This window comes from Hypanus sabinus, chromosome 6 (assembly GCF_030144855.1).
Source record: "Hypanus sabinus isolate sHypSab1 chromosome 6, sHypSab1.hap1, whole genome shotgun sequence".
Lineage (NCBI taxonomy): Eukaryota > Metazoa > Chordata > Chondrichthyes > Myliobatiformes > Dasyatidae > Hypanus > Hypanus sabinus.
In genome coordinates this window covers 154,311,072-154,337,769 of record NC_082711.1, presented here as the reverse complement: position 1 = coordinate 154,337,769, position 26,698 = coordinate 154,311,072, and the positions used below count along the sequence as shown (strand labels likewise).

Below are 26,698 nucleotides of genomic sequence, written 5' to 3'. Positions count from 1 at the left end.
AGTGAGAGAGAAGGCAAGCAAATGTATGATTCACTGAGTACTGAGCCCCAACAGCCATTACACGTTTCTCGGCATTCTGTTCTCCTCCACAACGCTTCACTCAGCAACACTGGCTTAGAAGCAGCTTGTCCTCAGGGCCATGGAGGCTCAGCACCCCAAAGGCAAGCTGAACTTCTGGGCTGCGTCCTTGGGATTTTGAAAAGCAACCGGTCATGAGCCCTGGGAGTGGGTCCCACCACTACAAAGAATTGAAGTCTGAGTGTAACTCCAGGTCAGGGTCCAGCAGGACTGCACCACACTGAAGAGGGAAAAAAAAGGACGTCAAAAGCAGAAATTAAGCTGTTTCTGCAGATGAGCTTGAAGGGGTTGCTATTAGCCATTGTACCTCCACTCCAAGTAGTCCTTATAAGGTCTATGAAAGGCATCAGGAACCAAACTAGCGAATGCTGAACCAGGAGGTGATATTAGAAATACTATTGTAATAGTTGTGCAAGTTTGTTGCATGCTCATTATGTTTTCCATTATGATGATTAAACCATTTTTAAAGATACTTTAATGTATTTTATTGTAAAATCAACCCACTCTGTCCAAAACAAATGTAGTTTGTGAACCAAGAGGAGGAAGCAACTTGAGGTAGAGCAGAATGCAGGCAACTGTGCCACCAAGTGGCCAGAGCTCTCATTATGATGTAACGTACACAAAATACTGGAGAAATTCAGCAGGTCAGGCAGCATCAATGGAAAAAAGTAAACAGTCGACATTTTGCGCTAGAATGCCAACTTGTTACTTTTTTCCATTGATGCTGCCGGACTTACTGAGTTCCTCCAGAATTTTGTGTGTTGCATTGGATTTCCAGCATCTGCAGATTTTCAAAAGTTTTTGATTAAGACGTGACTTGTTTTTAAATTTGACCCATGACTTATCACATGTTGCATATGCAGAAGTTAAATATTTGTAAACTTGTTTACGTTAAGTAAATGTTAAGCTTGTTAGTCAAAGTTTGCAAAATGTCACTGTTGGCCATTTCAATAACTTTGTGTTTACAGTTTGATACATAATATAAAGGTGAAGTTCCACTAAACTCCAAGTTAAAGTCAATTAGTCAACTAAATTTGAACTTGTTCTAATGAAAATCAGTTACAGTGATCATAGGTTTTCTGTAAGTTAGTTGTGCAAGTGGTAGCAAAACATGAGATTGTGATTTTCATTTTCTATAATGAATGTTATCATTTCCCAACATGGTGATTGCTCTCAAAGAAAGTAATTGAAAAATTTAATGTAACTTATGGAATTTATATAAACTTTGCCATATTAGTTTTTCTGATTTTGAAGGAGGGTACAATCTATCACCAAATCTTTCTTAATGAATGAGAGCATTTAATTTGCTAGCTTCATATATTTCTGTCAACGTTTTGTTAAGTAGCAAATAGATTTTAAAGATTATTACATACATATAATAAATAAGGCTTTGTTTTTCAATTGTGTATAAACTTTTGAAGAGGACCAGGATCTTGCTGAGTTCCACCTGCATTCTGTGTGTGTGTGTGTGTGTGTTGCTGAAAATTTAATGCTGCTGTTTCATGATATCAATAAAAGGAGAAAATTTGGAATGTGTGATATATACTTGCAAGCATCTTTGATATAAAGACTAAACTTTACATTGTTTTTAATATTACAGAGTTGAACGATCTACAGATCAAGTCATCAAACCAGTCAATATTGAAGCCTTAACAAAATGGGTGGGAAAAATTCCACACGAAGTAGTTCGTGAAATGCCAGTGATTGCCCCTATGTTAGCAAAGCTTGGATATGATCCATATGCAAATCCACCAAATTATGGAAAACCAGATCCAGCAGTTATTGAAAACACTAAAAGGGTAGGTGTAAGAGTTTAAATATCTGGAACATCCTTTTAAATTGACTGAGATTGTTCCTGTAGTAAGTTAGTTGAAGGAAATTTTTAGTAATTTCCTGGCCTGTGGAGTCTGACTTCTGTCATTTCTATTTGTTTCTGTTGTATCCTCAATATTCCTGTAATTTGGCATTTTCTGAATTATTTAATGAAAAGTTGGCTTAAGGGAGTAGATGCAATGTCTTAATTTTGTTTAAATGTACTGTAAAACCAAAGAATTGCAGGCAAATCATTTTATTCCTTATACAGAAAAAACCAACAGACTCCATTTTGATTTGAATTAATTAATTTTTTTTAAGGCAAGTATCAAGGCAGACCCAATTGTGGAAGGTACAGATTCTAGTCTGTATTTTTATGTGTAGAAAATTGTTACAATTTGTGCCATACAAATTGTTATTAACTAATATCGAGTTTGCTCTTCTGTAGCACAATTTCCAAGTGTGTAGTTGGGATTGGTACACAGTGAAGCTCAAGTTCCTGAATCATGTTAAAATTCAGAATTATAACAACGTTTACTTCAAAACTACATTTGTAATTCATCACATTTCCAAGTGATATACATGTTCTAAAATTGCAACTATCATTTTTGTATTCCTCAGAGAAACCTTATTTGTATATATTTTTTTCAATGCTTGACACTGAAAAGCAAATCTTACAATTAGAGGACTGGTTTGTAAAACTTAAGTATTGCATTCAACTTGATAAATTTTGATTTCAAATCTTGATTATAATTAAGGGGAATAATTAAATGAAGTTTTTATGTATGTTATAAACTTATGATTTTTGCTTAAAGATTGAGGATTGCTTTGCTTATTGGAAAGCTGGGATTTCCTGCACTTTTAATCCTATCCCTGTCTGCAAGGAAGAGTTTTTTTTTTCTCCTTTTTAACTCTGCACTTTTTTAAAAAAATCTACAAATTTGCTGCAGATTTTAAATTTGGAATGTTAAATGATGATACTATTCAGAAGTTATATTGCACATTATGCTTTAAGCAACTTTGCTATTGTTTCTTATAGTACTGAATTGTTCCCTAAAGTTGAATCTGTTTTGCTGTGTGGTCTATGCATTTAAGAACATTATACTTTTCCAGCTAATTACCAAGTAGAAAAATCAGAACTTTTCCTCAAAATGATCTACACTGCATTGTTTTAGTTTCCTCTAAATATGAAGCAAACTTCAATTTATTGAAATTGGAATAATTTTATGCACCAGAGAAAATGCGGCATTATGCTAGAACCCTTTTCAGTGCAATGCAATAATATCTTGGATAATGTGTATCATTTAAAAGATTACTGCCTGTGGTAATTTTATCCACTCATTTGTTTCATTGCCTAATTTAGTCTTGAATATTTCCATGTAATTTACAACTAATATTAGACATGAATGCTGAATTTAAAAGTTGTGTAAATCTATTCTAACGTGTTTGATAGCAACTTTTTTTGAAATTTATTTTAAATTGCAACAAAAACAAATTTATGTCGCTCCATGACTTTCATGTATAAATGAATTAATCAATGAGCATTTTCAAGGAAGTTGCTTGCCCAGGACCAATTAAAGACTATTTAGCATTGAAACTTTCTATACAAATGGTGGTTATAGGTGCTAGGTACTTGCCTCAGTAATGCAGTAAGGAAAATGTTTGAGGATTGTTCATGTTTATTGTTGCCTCCAGTGTTAATACATAGTTTTATTGGCCATTGAAATGTATATACAGCTCTTTCATGTATTGATGTAAAGTCTGACAAAGATTGCTACATAATTCAAAAACTATGAATCATAATAATGTTCATTGTTTGAAAACAAACTGTAAAGTGATTTTGTATTGTGATATTTTTTAAAAAAAATAAAGCTACTGAAAATGCTGAAGACTTGTTTTTATCTTTTGAGCCATTTTCAGCCAAATGAATATAATTATTTTTATAACCAGTCAAATTTAGCAGCCAAAGAGAATTTAGGTGAAGCTTAGTGCTCTTCCATCCTAATGTTCCAAAATTTGTGGAAGAACTGCAAGACTTCAGCTTGAAACTCTAGCATGTTTGTATTCTTTATGCCTCATTTTTGTATTTATCAAATATGAATGCACAGGATAGAAGGTGATTTAGATTAACAACTGGAAGGCGAATGAATCGAGAAGTGAAACACTTTACAAATGTCACTGTGACAAATGTTGGTTCTCGGATACTTGGATGCATCTTTTGACATGGAGATGGTTTGTTTCTTTATAAAGCTGTGGGATGCTGTTTGGATTTGAAAATGCACTTGCAAATGTAAGCTGCTGATGATGTTCAAACCTTGCTGTCTACTGAAGGCGGAATTAACTTTTGTTCTTTATTTTCTTGGATTCTCAAATTGGGGATAGTGATGGTGAGGACCTGGTTTTTATTTCACCTGGTAAAACGAAATTAGCGCAATGCAAATGCATACAGAAAGCACTGAGGAACTACTTCAGAATTGAAGGTGCCATTGTTCAGAGAATAAACTGAGTTTGGGTTCGTGTTAAAGATCATGTGACAGTTTTTTTAAAATTAGGGGGAGTTATCCCTGTTGTCCTGTCCAATACTTACTCTTCCATTTCCATCACCAAAATACTAGATTATCCCTGATTTTGCAGTCGTAACAAGGGTAAAAACTGTGTGTAACTGATAGCATTCAATGCTTAGTTGAACGTGGAACTCAAGAAGTTTCTGTCAGTCGAAGAGTGAAGCTTCCTGTGTGTTATTATCTGCTTTATCCACTGAGAAATTAAGCTGCAATTACTTGTGTTAATATAGATTTGGACTTTATTTTATAAGCTAGCTCTACTGTGAAATGCAATCAAAAGCTAATAATTTTATACCTGCAATCTGAAGTTTTAATTAGCAAATTATCTGGTCCAAAATTAAAATGTGTATTGTAATTTCTTGGTGTAAATGTTTTAAATCTTTTTGATATCTAGTCTTGTTTAATTTGTGTGTTTGCTCATTTTAGGACTAAGATGTTTAAAAGTTAATTATATTACTTAATGCTTCACTGTGAGGAATCCCCTTTAATGTGACTGGCTGCTTGGTCAGTCTGATACCATCACAACTGTTTGATGCCAGATTTGGCACACTGTCAGTAAAGTACTTAACCACAGTGGTTTGCAAAGTTATTAGAAACATTTTGCCAGATAAATCGGAAGTTGTGTTTCTTCACCACTGGCATAACTCCTGACCAATGTCTTGTATGGTTGTGAAAAGGTAATGTGCTCTTTAAAGAATGGCTAATTTATTTCCTGTATTGCTGCAGTGATTATACCTAATACTTGAGAAATATTACAGAGTGGTATACATTAATGTTGGACATCTTTCTGATTGCTTGTTTGCAAAGGCGCCTGCTTTATTAATACATAATAGTGATAAAATGTCCCTTGTTCTCCAAAAGCTGAATTACAGCCCAGAATTCCAATGAGGATCAGAAAACAATATTGTGGTGTTTAATTATGAAAGTAATCTTTCACATTTGATGGCCAATTGCTTGTCCAATTTCCTCCTCCCGTCATGGTGTCACTTTATGGTTTTTCCACCTACTATCTCTTCCACTGGCAGACATCTTAGTAGGACCAGTTGTGAAGAGCTTATTTTGTTGACTTGAAGCTTCTCAGCAATAAGTTTCCAGCTCGTCCAGCACTTGAAGCTGCTGTGTTTTAGTGTTTTTTAAAATAAATTGTTTGACATGCAGAGCTTCTTTAAAACTATTAAAATTAGGATGTAATTAAATTTAATTGCTATAAATAGTTAACCACAAACACTTGCAAATAAAATTAAAAACAATAGACATAAAAGGCATATTTTGAGTTAAAGGAATGAGACTGCTTTTGTTCAGACCCAAGTAAGTAGCATTCAGAAACTCCTCCAGCCCAAGTGAAAGGCAATGTAAACAAAATGGAGCTGCATATAGAGTCAGGGGCAGAACGTCAGTAAGTGTTGGACTTCTGCTTTCTACAGCTCATAAGACCTCGACTTCCACTTTAAAAGGTAAATGCTGTCTTCTCATAACATTTCTCAAAATCCTCATTATTTTTAAGTTGGAACAAAGTGCATGTTGCATGATTTTTATTGAGTTGAAACAAAAACCATGGAATGTGCAATTTGTACTCAATAAATTGAGAAATTGATTTTGTGAGCAGTGTATGCCTAAGGTTAATTTATAAAGGTGTATTATACTTTGTGACTTTTTTAATGTGATTCCCACGTTATCTCATTACAGAAAATGCTGGCCAGAATTTCTCATAACACAAACTGTGCTTATTCTCTTCCCAAAAATCAAATAACCAAAAAAAAAACTACCTACTAAAGTAAACGAGTTATAAATTTTATGGGAATAGTAGTTTTGAAACTGAAGATTAATCCCTTTATTTTGAGACTTGCTAAGAATTGTTTTAACAGTTATCTATAAGGCTGACTAAATACTGGACACATTTTGAGATTTTCCAGGTTTGAATATTATGTGCGGTTTTCAGCACAGTTTCTTCAGAATGTTAAAGAGATTTTGATGGCTAGCTTTCATCATTCTCCCTTCTGTAAATTTGAAGTCATACAAAACTTTGCTTCCTAAGTTCACATTTGACATTCAACCATACACATGTATACTGCCACATGAGACAACATTCCTCTGGACCAAGGTGCACAATACAGTACATAATAACTCTCACACATAACACAAAGTAATATTACCACAAATGAATAAATAGATAACAAGGTACATATATGATACAAGTTTAAAAAGTAAACAGTATACCGCTACTGGCACTTAATGTGTGATGCCACCTGAGGGTGGCAGGGAGTTCAGTAGTCTTACGGCCTGGGGAAAGAAGCTCTTTCCCATCGTGACAGTTATTGGCCTAATGCTATGGTACTTCCTGCCTGATGGTCAGGTGTCAAAGAGATTGATGGACAGATGGGAGGGATCACTGACAATGCTAAGGGCCCTGCATACACAGTGCTCCTGATAAATATCTCTAATGAGTGTAAGACAGACTCCGATGATCCTCTCAGCAATCCTCACAAATCTATGTAGGTACTTGTGGTCAGATGCGTTCCAATTCCCATACCAGACAGTGATGTAGCTGGGCAAGATGCTCACTAGTCAGTGAGGCCCTCCATGCTTGTGTCCCAACTGTTAATACAAGCCAGGACAGTATGATACAGAGAACAAGCTGCTGCTCATGTAGCAGGCTTCCCCACTTTACACAGCTGATGACCTATAGAGTTGGCACCAGTGGAGTCATAACTGCCTTAGGGACTCTAGCTTAGGATTTTTCCTAGACATTTACATCTGAAGCCTTCTCCATGAGTGGGTACAGCTGCAAGGCAACAGAGATCTGAGATCAGAGTTTTCCTTCTCCTACATGAGCTACCAACCATGGCTGATGAGCCCCATCTGACTGAAGTGACAGGTTTTCAGGTGCTAGTAACCTGCCTTTGCCCCTTCTCTTGTCAGAAATGGTTCTACCAGGCTGAGTAGCTAAGCCACATGTGAAGGTCAGGAGTTGATTCTCAGAGGCTGTTTGAGATGCACACTATTGGAAGCATTTAATAGGTAGCAGGAGCATATTCCCAGTACCACCCCTGCTATAATAACCTTAACCACTCTTGACGGTGCTCCTTTAACAATTAATTAAAATGGTGATGGTGGGGGGTGGGTGGAGAGCATCACTTGCCTCGATCTCCTCAGGAAATGGAGATGCTGCTGTGCTTTATTGACCAAAGAAGTCCTGTTGATGGACCATGTGAGATAATCTATTTTGTGCATTCCCAGCAACTTGGTGCTTCTAAGTGCAATGAGGTATGGTTAGCTTGTACCATCTTAAAATCCACAATAATCTCTTTGGTCATGTCCATGTTGAGACTCAAGTTGTTCTGCTTGCACCATTATACCAACCACTCTACCCCCTGTCTATATGCCATTTTGTTGTTACTGATGAGGTCAGTCGCTATTGTGTCATCAGCAAACTTACTGATTCAGTTTCAGTTCAATCTAGAAATGCAATCATTCATCAGTAGTGTGAGCAGCAGTTGGTTGAGCATGTGACCCTGGGGAGCACTGATGATCATTTTGATGAAGTTGGAAATATTCCTGCCAACATGGACTGACTGTGGCCTTTCCATCAGAAATCCAGGATCCAGTTACAGAGAAATGTTGAGACCCAACAAAGACAGTTTACTCGCTGGCTTCTGAGGTACCATGGTCTTATTCCATCCTATCTATGAAATAACCCTAAAACGTCAACTCTACTCCAAATTTGTTGAAAGGAATAGCAAGTAGCTAGCTTAAATTTCCTATGCATCCACTTCACTGATAAAAGAGTGTGTGTGATGTGATGAGGATAATTAATTACATACAAAGTAGTCTGGAAAAGCTCAAAGCTCATTTCTTTGACAATGACAATTATTGAATTACAATCCACTGTTTGAGCAATTTTTCATTTAGCCCACCAAAAGGTTGTCCTGAGCAAAGATAATAAGCCAGTTATCTGTCCTATTACTTAAAAGGGCACACAGCGCATTTTGTGGAAAGCATGTCCATCAGGATTCGAGTGTGGACCAGAAGACTTGGCTGTTAACTGTGCACGTCATTTGATTTCCCCTGCCTTGGCTGAGAGCAGTTATCAGAGCCATAATCTTTGGGCACATCTGGTCCATAAGAAGTAAGGCAATGCCAATCTGTTCATTTATTACCCTGTTCATCGACTTCAATATGTCAACAAAGCGATGGATGATCAAATGTGTTATCTGTAATGTTATTGAAGTGATTTGAATCACTGCTAACCTACCAGAAAACAATGTTACCCAAACCAGCAATTGCATGAGAATTTTGTTCAATATATGCTTATCACCCCTTGCCAGAAGTAGCTGCTGGAACATTTGATGCCATTCAAGGTTAATGAAAACTATTAGCAAGACAACATATGCCATAATGCTTGCTACCAAGCAGGTAATAATCCAGAGGTTTTCTAATACCGGTAGATTTGTACTTAAATTGAAAGAACGGCCCCAGAAACAAACCAAGCAATTAACTGTAGTTACCCAAAATGTCGCACATTGCCATCCCTAAATATATTATTCCTCATTAGTAGGGTGTATCCAATGAGTTGTTCACTTTCATGTTGCAATCACAGGTCGGATCAAAGCAGGAACAGGGAAGATTTTAACTATACAATTCTCCAAAAATGTTCTGGAAGTTTTTTTTTTAAAAGGCATTGGAGAATTTGTAGCAATCTGGACTAAGAAGTGTTGAATGAATGATCCAGCTAGAAATGCACTTGGGGACCTCTTTTACTTTGGAACCCATACTACTTCCAATATGGTTCACTCCATGACATCAAGAGATAGCCAGTTTCTGGGTAGCGCAAAGGCTATAGACTGTGATAGCATTCTAGCTTTAGTAATGAACTCTTGGCTTAAAACCAGCTATGCCTCTAGATGTGCAGCCAGTATAATCTGGAACTATATCCTGATAATAAAAGAAATTGGGATGGGGTGGGAAGAAATCCAATCTAGCCCTTAGCATTCCACCAATCCACTTTCAACAAAGTAATAGATTATGGAAAGTCGTTACAGTGTTATCAAGGTTCTTTTAATCACTAAAGACTTACAGGCTTCTTTGAAAACTCAAGCAGGTATACTGACCTGCAAATTTTGGGAATATCCTGTTGTTGCTCAATGTTTTATTGAAAACCTGTAACATTTTACCTAAAGGTACAACTAACACGTCTTTACATGGACATCTGTGGTTCAAGAAGACCACCTCTTCCCAAGGCCAAAGATGTCCAATTTCCACCAACTAAAAACAGACTTTTATTTAATATTTACCTTGTTGATGGTAGAAATTATTTCTAAATGCCTATAAAACCTATGGAAATAGTCCAATATTAAGTCCAAATGGAAACAATCGAACATGAGTGAACTGTAAGTTACAATTCCTGTGAAGCTGCCTGAGACTATCGAAGCAATGCATGTTTAGTTCAATAAAAGTACCTTATTGCTCTTAATGGTAAAATAATCTGTTTTGTTTTTAAGAAAATGAAAATTATTTAATTGTGCACAAAATATGTGTCCACTTACTTAATGAATATTTTTAGTAACTTAAGTTTGTGTTTACCTGACTAAAACCATTTTATTAATGCATACTCCTCAGCTTTGTGCATTCATAGATTTGCAAGTGAGCAGATTTACCTGCCTTATTTAAAGTACCAAGGAAAGTAGGCAAAGCTGTAAATAGAGGTGAAATACTGAGTGGTTGTGAAATAGTAATGATGGAACATGATTGAATAGTTGTCTCCTTCTCATTTATTCCCCATGTATTCATTTTAGATGGTTGTAACCAAGTGTTTTGACATCTGTATCTGTACTTGATGTATTTAAATACTTAATAAATTATGGTGTGCAGCAATATGCTTGAGACTGATTTAATCAAAATCTGTTGCATTCAAATTTTTAGTGTCATTTGATTTTAGGTTATACATTGAAAATACAATATTTTCACAAAGGCTATTGGAATTTCATATTGATATATTCTGTTTCATTTATTGCGGTAGTATTTAATGGAATAATGTTTAACTTGACTTTCACAGGCCTGCAGATCTGCATTCTTGATTTTTTTCCTCTACCTTCTCCCCCCGCAGAAAAAATGAAGTCCACACTATTTGTTAGGTGGAGCTAAGTAGCCATATTTTGCTTAAGATGGCTTCATTGACAGAAACCTGGTGTATCTAAAAGGAACTCATTTTTTTCCCCAGGTCATCAAAGGTGACTTTCAGCGACCTGAATTTCTTAAAGATCAGCCACAGGTACAGTACTAGGTTTCATCATGTCAACTTGGGGTTTATTGTTTTAAAAAAGTTGTTGCATGTGATCTTGTGCTTATGTTTACAAGTTTAAATTTGCCTAAACTGGAGGCTATTGCGAAGCATCTCGGAGTATAGTTATTAGAAAGAAATGTTTGGTTTAGTTCCATATTTAATTGTAAACTATCAAAATTCTTGTACCTTTGCTTGGATAGGGTATGTAAAGAGAAGTAAAATAAGGGTGTAGTTGAGAATTTGTGATTCCAATATAATCAAATGAATTGCAGAAACAAATAAAGTATAAAACAAAGGAACTTAATTTGGGGATAAAACACTTCTTAGTAGACTGATATAGACATTTGGAACTGGAGAATCATTGTATCTTTAAACAGGTTATTCAGCAAAACACATCAGTGCCTTCTAATTCTTTTGACTTTCCTTTCATCCCTGCAAGTTCATTATCTTCAAAAAGTTAAAATATTTTTGTTTCTTTTAGATCCACTATGTTTTGGTACAGTGCTTTTCAACTCCTATTGTTAGCTGTATAAAGGGTTCTTCTCATATCACATTTGGATCTTTTGCTGTGCACCGTAAACCTAGCCCTTGACTATTCTGCTTCTCTATTTTCCCTATTTAAACCTGTCAAGATTTTGATACAAGATACGGTATCGACTATATTGCACAATAACAATCTTCTCAATGTTACAGGGAGAGTAAATTGACAGAATGACAAACCAATGGAACATGTGTAAATAAACAAGAGTTAGAAAGTTTCCAAAGTTATTAATCTCTGGAGAAAATGAGAGAATGGGGAAATGGGGAAAAGTTAAAACAAATTTTAAAACCTAAGTAATTTTTCTCTAGCATGTAGTTTTAAAAAACTTTTGTCGAAAGTGAACTGCAAGGAAAAACAATAAGGTGGGAGATAGACAAATATGGTAAGCAAAATTCTCAAAGTGAAAAAGAATTTTAAGAGTATAATGAATGTTGCTGTAAAGTACTTCTCCTTATTTTCAAAGGGGAGATAAGTTCCAAGCAAAAGTTGACACACAGTTTATATCAGATGATTATAAGCAGAAACAGAAAAGTAAATTGGAAGGGCTTCCTTAAATAAGGTAGAACAGATTCAGGGAAGAAATTCCAAAAAGACTATAACTGGAATTCATCACAAAGATGCTCATTTTAACTTTGAGATTTTATCAGATCAGAGGTAATGCAGGTCAACAGTTACAGTGATGCACTTGTGTTGAGTCATATATCATAGAAACATGCACATCAGTCCACTGAATCTGTACTGACCTTTATTGAGAATTACTAAATACCAAAGTATTTAAGGTTAATGATGAGCTTGTACTTGTATATTTAAAACTTTTTTTTCAATATTTATTGCATTATTTGTTTGGAAGTAGATAATTCTTACATTTCATGGACTGGTTTGTGGTTACCACTTTTTAACAATTTCTCATTTCCTGAATATATGGTTTACTTAGCTGTTCTTTCAGCCTTCTATCACAACTTTAAAATGTAAATATGCTTGGGTACAATTTTTTTTTAGAAACTCTGCTTTTACCTTTTGGATGAAAATGGCAATAATTAGGTTGTATTTAATCCTTATGCCATTGAGGAGTTAAAGGCCAGTTTGATAGTATGAACAACATGGCTCACTGTAATGTAATGGTTAATATAACATTTTATAGCACTAGCGACCTATCCCACTGCTGTCTTTAAGGAGTTTGTACGTTTTCCCCATAACGATGTAGGCTTTTTCCAGGTGTTTCAGTTTTCTCGTGCATTCCAAAGACATGGGTTAATAAGTTGTGTACTGGAAGCAAGCCACAAGCACTTATGGGCTGCCCCCAGCACATCCTCAGATTCTGTTAGTCATTGAAGCAAATGATGCATTTCACTGTATGTTTTGATGTACATGTGACAAATAAAGCAAATGTATTTTATGAATGATCAGGTATAGACAGGATTCTCAAAGGAATTGATGTTTTGCAGCAATGTTTTTTTTCAAATGCCTGTCACTGAAACTCTTTTACAGGATGTAATTAACTAATGAAGTATCACTTCACTAGTATACCCTGATGTAGTTCATCAGGAACCATCTCCTGATTTAAAATGGAATAATTGCATTTCAGTGAATGCCCTGTGTCGTCATCTTTATTGGTCTATCCCTTCATTTACACTTTAAGCTTCCTGTGACAAAGGCAGAGTGTTCCTTGCCTTGCTCTATAATTTTTGTCATTTCCTTTCATTATTCTAATCTTTCTTTTTACTCCATCGCTTGTTCATTCATTTTTGCTTTTTGGATTTTAGTTTTTGTAACTTTCTGTCATTGTACTTCAATCTCGTTTCTCAGATCAAGCACATTTTCTTGTGTGAATTGTGTCTAGTTTGTACTGTAATTCTCTTGCTAGAAGGTTTCCTTTTTGTTCATTTGCTAAAGAATTGTTTTTAATTCATGTGGACTTTTTCTCCACCAGTATATATTTTGAAATTATTTTCTCACTTTTAGTTGTCATTCTAAGTCCAAACTTACTTATTTTGCAAGATGTCTAGTTAGAGAAATGAGTTGCCAGGAGACAAAGATAGAAGGATGAGAGAGAAGAAGAAAACCTTTGTTCCAGATGTGACACAGTAGTGCAGCTAATACAACCTCAAATCCAGAGATCCATATTCAATCCCAACTTCTAGTCTTCTCTGTGTGGACCTGACATGTTCTCTCTGGGGTCATGTGGGCTTTCTCCTGGTACCATATCACATACCTTTCCATATCACATGTAGGGTGTGGGATATTGTAACTTGCACAAAAATGGCACAAAATTTGCCTCACAATATGGACATAGTAAAATGATGGAAAGCAAAGAAAAAAATATAAGAAATGTTTGGATAATAAATGGGTTTGATTACCAAACCAATGAACAAATATACTGAGAAATGGCAAATGACTTTTTCTCTACACAGGTGTTGTCAGTTACGGATTTTTTCCCCACCATTTCCCATTCTTAAGTATTTCTCTTTAAGCTCTGTATATATTACTTCAGTAGTACAACATCATGGTGCTGATAGTTCTAGTGAGATTTTTTTTTCTTGTTTTCTTGAACTGAATGGCCTAACATTTCGAGGGCCAAATAAACATAGTATATTAAATGGTATACTAAATTATATTATGTGAGACTGGCAGATTTCCTTCCCTGAACTATTTTAATGAACTACAAGGTTTTTAAGACAATCCAAATGTTTCACTGTTAGCATAATGATGCAGGTTTTTTATTTCAGCTTTTTAAAATACCCACATTTAAATTCATCATCTGCCTTTGTGGGATACTTTTTTTTAGGTAAATAATCCAGCAATTAAACTTTTCTGATATGGCAATCCCAAAACTGAATTGTGCGGTGTGTAGAGCGCTGGTCTTCAGTACTACTGCTGGAATGTCTAGTTTCATGGTATTGACAGTGTGCAATGCTCTCAGCTTATTCTTGACTGTAATGGTAAAGTGGGAGAGATTTTGAACCATGAGGTTACAGATGATGTATGTTATTGCTGCTTATGGCCAAATGCATTGGCATGTTTTGAGCTGCCAAATTGTCCTCAATATGAAGGTTGGACTTTGTGCCCACAATGACTGTGTAGTAATAATCATGGATGTATGAATTTTCTGCAGTTATATAGGTGAGGATGAGGATAATTAAGATTGTCTCTCACTGTGTCCCTCGCTGCCTGTTACTGACTCATTCTGGCAGCTATGATTTTCATCCAGTTTAATCAGTAATGGAACAACCAAGCCACCCTTGGTGATGCCCAGTAAAATCCTCTGCCCAGAGCATGTTCTGTGTTGCTGCAACTTTCTGTTCTTCTTACAAGTGTGGTTCAACACCTATGAAACGTCAGTAAGAGATAATGAGGTGAAGGTTTCCTTGCAGAAGTCTCAACATATTAGCATTAGTTATATTGGAGATAAGCAGATGAAATCCTGCATGCAAAGTTGAAGGATCTAGGACAAGTGAAAAAGAAGGATCTCAAGTTTGCTTCCCCTGCTGATATGTACAGAAGCAGGAAGATCAAGTAAATGAATAGTTTGTGCAGGTGGAGACACAAGATGCTGAAATCTGAAGCAACACACAAGAGCTGAAGGAACTCAGTGGATCAGGGAGCATCTATAGAGGAAATGGACTGTTGACTTTTCAGGTCAAGACCCTTCATCTGGACTGGAAGGAAAACTAGTATAAATAAGTTGGAGATTGCCCAGGCAGGATACGAGATGTTGCTCATTTAGCCATGATCTGATAGATGTATCACGTGAAACTGAGGGAGACCAGTCTCCTTGTGGGCAGGTTTGCTTGGAGCTGTTGAGGAAGATTTAAAAAAAGTTGGCAATAGGATGGGAACCAGAGTGAAAGGGCCGAAGATGTGGCAGTTAGTACACAAGTCAATCCAGTGTTTAGTGAGACTATGAGGATGGTTAAGCAGATGATAAGACAAAATTGCAGGAGAATGATTCCAGGAATGAAAGGGTTAATGCATGAGTGTTTAATGTCTCTGGGTCTGTACTTGCTGGAGTTTAGAAGAATTAAGGGGTATCTCATTGAAACCTATCAAATATTAAAAGACCTAGATATGGAGGATATGGAGAAAATGCTTCCTATAGAGGGTGAGTCTAGGACCAGAGGGCATAGCCTTAGGTTAGAGTGGTATCCATGTAGAATAGAAATGAGAAGAGGGTGGTGAATCTGTGGAATTCATGCCTGTGGAGGGCAAGCCACTGAGTATATTCAAAGGAGAGTTTGATAGGTTCTTGATTAGTCAGAATGCCAGAGGTTATGGGGAGAAGGCATAAGAATGGGGTTGAGAGGGATAATAAATCTGTCATGATGGAATGACAGAGCAAACTCAATGGGCTGAATAGTCTAATTCTGCTCCTCTTATTGTCTTATCATTTTGGCAATGTCAAGTGCAATTGAAATGAATGACCACTGGCCCATGCTTGACCCACTAAATTCCTTCAGTACCTGATGATGGAGATGGGAGAGTTTGGATTTCTGAGGTTTGGGAATGACTTGGGGCAAGAGGAACAGACCAATATCCTTGTAACAGGGGTTCTAAATACTTTTCAGGAGGGTTAAACTTGGGGTTACACCCTAGCCAGTGTGGTGAGTACAGGCATTGCCGAAGCCAGCCATCCACAACCCATTTATGCTAATCTTACATTAATCCCATATTCTGCTCACATTTTCATCAATTCTTGCCAATTCTATCACTTGCTTACATAGAAGGAACAGTTTACAATGGGCAAACTGCGCATGTTTGGGATGTGAGAGGAAATCAGAGTCCCTGGAATTACAGAAAGAATGTGTACATTTTACATAGATATCACCTGAGATCAGGAGTGAACTTGGTCTCAGGTGTTATGAAGCTGCAGCTCTACTAGCTTGTGCCATTGAACTGAATTAAAATTTCTGTTAATTATATTCTCTCTGCCCTTGAGTCAAGGTTTCCATTGCAATATTATTGATCTGCTAAGAAATCACATCAGCTTTTTTTTTCCTGGTTCATCAATGTTGTCTATTAATACCACTGTAGATTTCTCCACTATTGCTGTTTCATAATTGTTATTTTTTTCTTGATGAAAATCTGGGTTTCCTCCTGTTTTTGTATAGTGTTTCTATAACTAAAGGTCTGCAGCTTTCATCCTAGATCCTCATTTCTAGCTTTTTTGAGTGCTTAACTGCTCACCACTGCAATTGCCATGTTTGTTGGTTACTATCCATGCAAAATGTGATTAACTAAAATATTTAGTTTTAACATGTGTTACAGTCAAATTTTTATCTGAAGTAGATTTTTTGGGGTGTTTAGCAAATTTGGCTGAGTAATAAATCACAAACATGAGAAAATCTGCAGATGCTGGAAACCCAAAGCAACTTACAAAATGCTGGAGGCACTTCAGCAAGTTGGGTAGGAGCTATGAAAAAAAGCAAACAGTCAACATTTTGGGCGGAGAAGCTTATTCAGGATCCTTCTTTCTTCTTCTTTCTGGCTTGGCCCAAAACTTCCTTTTCCATGGATGCTGCCTGACCTACTGAGTTCCTCCAGCATTTTGTGTGTGTTCCTTGATTAAGAGGTCCAGAATAGATGTACAGTTATGGCAGCCGAAGGAGGAACATGACTTGTTTTGCTGTTGCTTTTATTGCTGCTCGTCATGTTCAGTTTTGTTGTGTTCTGTGTTGTTATAATGAGCATTGTGCGCATGCTATGGTGGCAAATTTGGAGATAGGATACTGCACCCCCCCCCCCCCCTGCAAATTCATGGGTGTGTTGACTCTTCATGCAAAAACGCACTTCACTATATGTTTTGATCAGCATGTGATAAATCTGGATCTGTGTCAGTCCATTGGGAGGAGCTAATAGGCATGATAAAGTACGTGATAGGGTATCTAAGAGGAATGCAAGTAAAAATTACATTCATTGTAATGACCAAAAGGAAGGCAGGAATGGCAATCCAATATCCTAGGGCATAATATCTTCAGGCCTGACTGGAATAGGTAGGGGGTTTGTTAAGAAAAGGTAGCATTGTGAGAGATGATATCCAAGAAGACTCTTCAAATGAAACCATATAAGTAAAACTTAGGAACAAGGAGGTGGTCTCCTAACTGTCAGCCTGAGATAGGGAGGGAGAGATCTCGACAAATCACAAAGAAATATGATGTAGTCGGGTTATCATAGTAGGGGATGTCATTGGACCTAATCTTAGAGAATGTAGCTGGTCATGTTGTTAGAGTATCAGTGGGAGAGCATTTTGCAAATAGTGATCATAAGTTTCAAGGTAGTTATGGGAAGGGATAAAGATAGTCATGAAATTAAGATTTCGGATTTGAGGAAAAATGCCTTTTTCACTGTCCTAAGATAAAACCTGGTAAATGTGGAGCAGATATTTGTAGGTCAGTATATAACAGACCAGTAGGACGCATTTAAATTTGAAAATATTCAGATATATTTTTATAAATTTAAAAGGAAAAGGGAACACTGGATAAGAAGAAGTATCATCAATGTGATAAAGATGAAAGTAAGCATGTGACTAAAACAACTGAAAATGGAAAAGAACTTCCAGAATATTTAAAAATAGAAGATGAATGTAAAGAAATTAAGAGGTTAAAGAGGATAATGAATGACCACTGGCAGGCAGGATTATGGAAATTCAGCAAACTCTCTATGTTGTGTTAAGGGCAATAAGGTAACCATGGAAAGAACAGAGCCATATGGAATACATATAGCAGCATTTGTTCAGAGCTAGAGGACAATTGGGATTTTAAATGCATTCTTCTCACTTGCATTCATAAGGAGGCCATTACTGCTGAAGAATTCAACAAGGGGGATGCTGAAATCTGAGAATGTGTTAACATTAAAAAGGAGGTATTATGTGTCTTTAAAGGGTTTAAAGATTGATCGATCTTAAAGGCCCATTGAGATCTACAGTACCTTGCAAAATTCTTAGGTACAATACAGCATATAGCTAGGTTGCCTAAGACTTTTGCACTGTACTTTATGTACTTATGTATTGCACTATATTGTTGCAGCGAAAAAAAAATTGTGATATGTGAGTGGTGATAAGCCTAATTCTGATATGGGTTTCTATTTTGTTCTGAGAGTGGGAAAGGGGCAGGGAAAGGGGAATCCTGGTTGGGAAAAGGGAAAGGGAGAAGGGAGCCCACAGAGAGACATTCTGTGATGAACAATAAACCAGTTGTTTGGAATCAAATGACCTTGTCTATTGTCTCAGTGCTGAGTGTGTCTGCATTCGCACCTCCCCACACCCTAGCACTCTTTCCCTGCCACTTATCCCACACCTCTCCCACAGCGTTCCATCCTCACCATTCCCAACATCCTTTGCCTCCGCCAGATTTACTATCTTGCTCTGCTCCTTGTTTACATATGCGTAACTCTGCAAAAGTCTGAGGCACTGTAGCTATAGGCTTTTAAACAGTACTTTATCCCAGGCAGTGATGGAGAGAAGGGAGGAGCTTGTAGAGGACTTGATAGATCTTCACTGGCTGTAGATGAGAGGCAAGGAGATTGGAGGACTGTACATTTAAGGAGGGAATCAGGGATGAGCTTGATAACAGGCCTCTGGATCAAATATCAGTGATAGGGAATTATTGATCAGTGCTGGGATCTTTTAACCATATAACCATATAACAATTACAGCACAGAAACAGGCCATCTCGGCCCTTCTAGTCCGTGCCGAGTGCTTACTCTCACCTAGTCCCACTGACCCACACTCAGCCCATAACCCTCCATTCCTTTCCTCTCCATATACCTATCCAATTTTACTTTAAATGACAATACCGAACCTGCCTCTACCACTTCTACTGGAAGCTCGTTCCACACAGCTACCACTCTCTGAGTAAAATTCCCCCTCACGTTACCCTTAAACTTTTGCCCCTAACTCTCAACTCATGTCCTCTTGTTTGAATCTCCCCTACTCTCAATGGAAAAAGCCTATCCACGTCAACTCTATCTATCCCCCTCATTATTTTAAATACCTCTATCAAGTCCCCCCTCAACCTTCTACGCGCCAAAGAATAAAGACCTAGCTTGTTCGATCTGTCCCTGTAACTTAGATGCTGAAACCCAGGTAACATTCTAATAAATCTTCTCTGTACTCTCTCTATTTTGTTGACATCTTTCCTATAATTCGGTGACCAAAACTGTACACAATACTCCAAATTCGGCCTTACCAATGCCTTGTACAACTTTAACATTACATCCCAACTCCTATACTCAATGCTCTGATTTATAAAGGCCAACATACCAAAAGCTTTCTTCACCAACCTATCCTATTTTCTGTTTGCCATATACATCGATAGTCTGCATAGGAATTTAGGAGATATCATTATCTTTGCAGATGACACACGAATTGATGGCATTATTGAGAGGTAGCAGGATAGTCTTAAGTTTCAGGAAGATATTAGTCAATAAAATGGGCAGAGCAATGGTAGAATGTAGTCCTGAGTATAGTTGATGCACTCGGGATAACATGGGTAAGGGCATATGCCGTGAATGGTTGGGCCCTGGGTAGTATTGAGGAACAGAGCATTGTGCATTTCTGGTCATCAAGTGGAAAGATATGGTTGCACTGGAGAGGACAAAAAGAATTGTTGCCTGGGTTAAAGTTTTTCAAATGTGAGGTGCGATTGAATCAGCTAGGTTTTCCTTGGAGTGGAGGTGAAATGCATCTCTAATGCATTCCCTGAATAATTATATATTGCTGTTGTGTGAATTTAGCAACACTTACCAAACAACCAATGCATTGTATAGATGATATGGCCATTAGTTTCATTGTTGCTTGTGGGAGTTTACTGCACTATGTTGCTTGTCCACATTAGAATATGAAAAACACTATATGCAGATCTCTTTAAATTAGTATCTCTTTACAAATCTTTTTTTTTATTATTCAAAAATAACACAGGTACATATCTCTTCACAACCACGTCCTTAAACAATTCCACCAAAGGAGGTATTTAGTTGAAAATGTATATTTTCAAATGAGCCTTCACCAGCCTTTTAATCTGATTAGTTGCCTGTTGGCATTCAGTTTTAAGGAGTTTTATGAAAATATGATTTCAGACTATAGAAACACCAAAGCAGGAATTGAAGTCATGATAGAAGATGTGACAAACTTGACAAATGTGACAAACTTCTTAAGGTTGGGCTGTCAGGAGCAGTAATTATGATGGTCACAAGAGTTATTTGACTTTTATTAACTGTGTGCAAAGTCTAAAGATAGCAACCTGAAGCCCGGATCATTGTCAACTCGTTTCAACCACATAGCTAAAATTTAGTACAGAGAGATATGAAGTTATAGAAAGAGAACATGGCACAGATAATCAAGAAACTAAACAGGAAAGCCACAGGAAGCAGGTGCAGATGTTGTTCCCCTTCATCTGTTTAACATAAAGCAGACAGCTCATCAACTAAATGCAGTATCAGCATCCTAACTATTACCATGTGCGGTCAATATTAACTGCTAACTACATGCATTAATAAGGCCCCAATATAATTTATTATAAGCAGTATTGAAAGTTAATTTGGAAAAAGGCAGTGTGCATATCTTAAAGGTTAGTACGTTAAGGCAGTTGGAAAAGCCAGAATTTTTTTGGAACTGAAGATGTGATCTCTGGCTGTTATCCTATGTCCTTGGAGTGGAGATACTAGGGGACACATTGAGTGCAGCAGACAGGTTGCTGAGCTTGTTGCTCATGTCTTCTTTGGAGCTCAGTGATTCTTTCAGCATATATTTATTCATTCAGTAACATACAAATAACCATTGAACAATTTATAGTCAGCATGAATAGAACTATTGTACAAAGGATAGTTCTCAATTGTAAACTTATGCTCCCGGGATTCATTGGTTAAATGTGAATTGTTAATTCCCTGTTGACACCCCCATCCACTTTTTATTTATATGCTGGCTTTAGTATTAATGTTATATTTCACTGGGTGTAAACACTTTTTAAAGTGAAGTTCCAGAAGAGAGAGAATACAAATGTGGATTTTGAAATGTTCTCTTTTGTTTCCTTTTGTTTTCTGTTTGCATTTGTTTAAAAGCTATTGTGAAAGAAACACGCTCAAAATGCTGGATGAGCTCAGCAAGCCAGGTAACATCTATGGAAAAAAATAAAGTTTTGGGCTTAGTCCCTTCATGAGGACTAGGGGAAGAAAGATGAGAGGTCAGAGTAAGAGGGTGGGAGGAGGGGAGGAGGAAGTACGTAATAGGTGAAATCAGGAGATGGGAAGAGGGTGAAGAAAAGAGCTGGTAAGTTGATTAGTGAAAGAGATAAAGGGCTGGAGATCAGGAGCCTCTGATAGGAGAGGACAGAAGTCTATGGAATAAAGGGGGAGGGGGAAGCACCAGATGGAGGTGAGCTGAGAGAGGGAAATGGTGAAGGGTGGTGGGGAGGTATTACTGGAAGTTCGAGAAATTGATTTTCATGCCATCAGGTTGGAGGCTACCCAATGGAATACAAGTGTTGCTCCTCCAACCTGAGTGTGGCCTCATCACAGCAGTAGAAAAGGCCATGGACTGACATGTCAGAATGGGAAGTTGAATTGAACTGGGTGGCCACCAGGAGATCCCACTTTTTTCTGGTAGACACACAAGTGTGAGGAGCTCAGGCTTTGTCTTGGTCACCAATTTTACACCCAAAGAAGAGCTCATTGGCTTTCTTAATAAGAGGAATCTCTTCGCAATTTAAGCGTATTCCACCTCAAATTTAATAGGAAGTTTCACAGCTGTTGCAAGATTGGTGAGACATTTTGCTATCACAAACACTCCTGAAAATACAGTAAATTAATTTGTGCATAGAGCATGTGTATCAATGTGATCATAAACTGATATACATGCAAGCTCAATGCATAGAACACGTGATGCTTTTATTGCCTTTGTAAGACTTGTTCTGCCATGTAGCATCTGCCCTGCCTTAGCATGCCCAGGTTTACCTGGACAAGACAGAATACTTTTCAGCTTACATTATGGACAACATTTTAGTTGACTTGAATTATGAATTGAAATAATAATTGTTGACAATTTCAAAAAATAGCACGTGATAGAGAAATTTGATGGTGATTTTCATGATCAGCAGCCCAAAATCCATAAGAAACACACCAAATTATTCAGGAAGCCAAATCTTTGTTATTGATTGGTTCTTTTCTAAAGTGCACTACTTTCAAAAGCTTATTATGTTCAGGAGCAACACATTGAAGCATCGTGCTAATTATACTTTGGTGGCATGGCCTCATAGTTGGAGGTCCGGTGGAAATTTGTGTTTATATTAGTAAATATTTCGGGACTTCTAGCTAGCAGTCTGTTAGAAAAGTTCAGCATAACTACACTAAGTTCCTGGAAAATTTTGGATTGTTATGAATTAAACATTTCTTGCTAAAGACATCTAAGTAGCTAAGTAAGGTTTTCAAAAATTACTGTTGGAAAATGTAGAAGATCAATTGATTAAAAGATCAAAACATGTGGCTATAACAATCATTTGTATGCCTCTTGGGGAAAATTGAATTACGTTTGAAATAAAAGTCACTGGCAAACTTCATTTTGATTAAAGGATTTTCTTTGAAAAGTGAAGGATTAAGTTGGTATTTTAAAGATCAGTTTCAATCTTTAAAAACAAAACATTGCAGTTGTGTATTAGTGATTGGTTTGCAACTAGTTAACCTTTTCTTTAGATGCATGTTTTCTGATAGCATTATTTTAAGACTTGGTTTTGTCTCATGGAATGCAAATTGGAGTGAGTCATTCTTTGGAATGCTAACTAAACAGTATAAGTTGGTTACTAAGTTTATGTTCTTTCCATTATTATTAATTTACATATAAGAATACAGAGTACAAGAAAAATATATCAATACATTATATTAAATCGCATATAAAGACTACTTACCCTTCAGGCAGATTGATTAATTCATAACATTGAAATATAGTAATTTTATTACATTAAAAAAATCTAACCCACTACCAAGACCAAAGTTGAATAGTAAAGAAAAAAAGGAAATAAAAATTATTAGCGATCATTTGTGCTTTAGCAACAAATCAAAGGTTTTCAAGATAATTCAAAAAAAGGTCCCCACAATGTTTGAAAGTCTTGGCTAGATTCAGAAATTGAACATTGAATCTTCTCTAAGTTTAAACATGACATCACATCACGTAACCATTGGGTGTGAATAGGAGTGGCCGCATCTTTTCATTTAAGCAAGAGCGTCCTTCTGGCCATAAGCGAAATCAAAGCCAAAGTGTACAAGTCGTGACTCCAAAATAATATCCTTTCCTCCAACAATACCAAATAAAGCCATCAAAGGATTAGGCTTAAAGTTTATTTTGAAAAGTATCGAGAAAGTTTGAAATACTTCTTTCCAGTATTTTCCAAGACTCAGACATGTCCAAAACATATGAATGAGTGAAGCTTCTCCATTATTACATTTACCACAATACGGAGATATATCTAAATAAAAAGGAGACAACTTATCCTTGGTCATATGGGCCCTATGGACCACTTTAAGTTGTAGGAGAGAGTGGTAGGCACATAACGATGAAGTGTTAACCAATTTAAAAATATGATTCCAAGTTTCCTCAGATATTGAAGTCTGTAAATCTTGTTCCCAAAGATTTTTAATATATTACCTAAATTGATATATCTTTTTCAGGCATTGCCTGTTTTTATTCCTAAATCTATTTTTGATTCTCTTGACTATTATATCTTCTTGTATATGGAAGAAGAAGCGTTCTAGATTAAATAAAATTCACCTTCAGAAAGATAAAAGGAATGGAGGATTAGCCTTACCAAACTTTAGATTTTATTATTGGGCAGTTAATATAAGAAATCTTACATTTTGGTTATATTACATTAATCGTGAAGATTGCCCGATGGAGGTTTCTTTTTAGAAGCTAACTCTGTTAATAAATTTTCTATTATCTGTTCTTGGATCCTCACTTCCTTTGTCTCTGAGTAATTTAACTGATAATCTGGTAATTAAAGGCACTATGAGAATTTGGATACAATTCTGAAAATACTTTGGCTTATTTAGATTTTCTCTTCGAGTCTCATTTTTTCTGATTCTTATTAAACCTCTATGATTAATGTGGCTTTTAAAGAATGGGATAGATTAGGTATTACATAAATGCTTTCAGGACTTGTTTGTAGAGGGAAGTCTCTTTTCGTTTGAACAACTGTCAACTAAATACAGTTTACCTAAAACTCATTTTTTTCGATACCTACAAATAAGAGATTTTTTACGGTCTCAAATAAGTACATTTCCTAAAAGTCTTGATAAGAATCTGCTAGATATAATTTTTAATTTGAAACCTTTTTATAATGGATCTATATCTAATATTTATAATATGCTGTTGGGAATGAGAAGTGTTCCTTTAGATAAAACTAAAAATCTTTGGGAGCAAGTTTATGTTAAGTAAGAGTAGCTAGAATTGTGTATTAGTTTGTGAACAAACATGTTAAAGTTAGTTTGTCATGAAATAAATTGAAGAACTCAATTATTGGAACTACCGATGATGGCAGATTTTAAACCTGATCACTAAATTGTTATTAACCAAAAATATGATGCCTCTGAGAAAAGCAGGGCCAAGGAAAATGTAGCAGGTAAGAAATTTTAATACAATCTAGAAAGGTAACTGTCAGATTTTTGGGCCATGTTGCATTTTACTGGCCTTAGGGGTCGGGTATTTGAAACATCAGAGAGAAATGAAGTCTGTTTCCTGACAACTGAGGCTCTGGATGGAAATCCTATTACTAAATCTTGAGGTGAAAATTAACTATGGGTTGGCACTACCCGTAAACTTTAGACTCTGAGCATCAATTAAAACTAACTGATGGGGTGTGATAGTAGAAATGTCGTTAAGCATGCAATGATGGTTCATCCTGAACAACCATACCCTTGGACCAGCCAATGGCTAATGTTAGGCCCTTCCCATTGCATCATAATGTTCCATGTAGTAATCCCACTGACAATAAATCTGAGCAAGGTCATGGTTCAGTCATGCTGTAAATTAGAATCCATATGGTTCTATATATAACAGGATCCCCTGGGAGCTAGTAGAAAGGTTCTTGTAATGTGTTGTGCTGGCACACCACTTAAAGACAGGTGTCATTGTATAATAATGACCCAGAAATGAATGGTGAGGGTACTTAGAGGGTTGGTGATAGCTAAATACAGTTTCAACCAATCCTGAAAGCTTAGGTCAGAAATGAAACTGGTTATGTGAGAAAATGATGGGGATTGATAAATGATATAACCATCATTTTTAGACTAGAACATTATGTGTAAATACAGCCCTGCAATTAATTTTCTTGTGGGCATACTCAATAAATCCAATAACCATAATAGAATCAATGAAATACCACATCAACTGGGCATACAACCAGTGCAAAAGATGACAAAACTGTGTAAATACAAAAGGAAAGAAATAATAATAAATAGACAATAACTATTAAAAGCATGAGCTGAATCTTTGAAAGTGAATTCGTACATTGTGGGGACATTTCAGTGATGGGGTGAGTGAAGTTATCTCCTTTGGTTCAAGAGCCTGATGGACGAAGGATAATAATTGTTCCTGAACCTGATGGGATGAGTCCTGAGGCTCCTGTACCACCTTCCTGATGGCAGCAACAGGAAGAATGCATGACCTGGGTGATGGGGTCCTTGATGATGGATGTTGCCTTCCTGTAATAACGCTTCTTGTAGATGTACACATTATTAGGAGGGCTTTACTGTGATGGACTGGGATCTATCCACTACCTTTTGTAGGGTGTTCTGTTCAAGGGCATTAGTGTTTCCATACCAGACCGTGATGCAACCAGCCAATATACTCTCAACCACACAACTACAGATACTAGTCAAAGTTTTAGATGTCATGCCAAATCCTTGCAAATTCCTCAGGCGGTAGAGGCACTGCTATACTTTCTTCATAACTGCACTAATGTACCCAGCCCAGGACAAGTTCTCTGAAATAATAACACCAAGGAATTTAAAGCTGCTGACCCTGTCAACCTCTGGTCCCTTGATGAGGACTGCTCTTGGACCTCTGGTTTCCTCTTACTGAAGTCAATAACTAGCTCCTTGGTCTTGCTGACATTGTGACAGAGGTTGTTGTTATGGAACCACTCAGCCAGATTTTCAGTCTCCCTCTTATATGCTGATTCATCACCACCTTTAATTCGATCTACGACTGTGATGTCATCAGCAAATTTGAATATGGCACTGGAGCTATGCGTAGCTACACAGGATAGGTGTAAAGTGAGAAACCAATAAAATGAATGATATGGAAGCTGGAAAACAAGGAACAAGGAAACCAAACATGATTATGTAGGAAATGTGTAATACAATGGCTGAATCTAATATAACAATTTCTGCAATGTTTTCTTCATTATATTTTTGATTATAATGGTTTGCTGTGTAAAGTAATCA

At 36.6% G+C, this 26,698-nt stretch overlaps 1 protein-coding gene across 7 annotated transcripts in view; it reads left to right on the top strand.

Moving 5' to 3' along the window:
* Positions 1-26,698, top strand: part of LOC132395978 (protein-tyrosine sulfotransferase 1-like) — a 128,497-nt gene that overhangs the window by 19,845 nt on the left and 81,954 nt on the right. For all 7 annotated transcript variants that reach the window (XM_059973235.1, XM_059973229.1, XM_059973230.1 and 4 more), the window contains exons 3-4: positions 1,679-1,877; positions 10,672-10,722. In XM_059973235.1, coding sequence (XP_059829218.1) covers positions 1,679-1,877; positions 10,672-10,722 — 250 coding nt within the window. The remainder of the gene's footprint in view (positions 1-1,678; positions 1,878-10,671; positions 10,723-26,698) is intronic.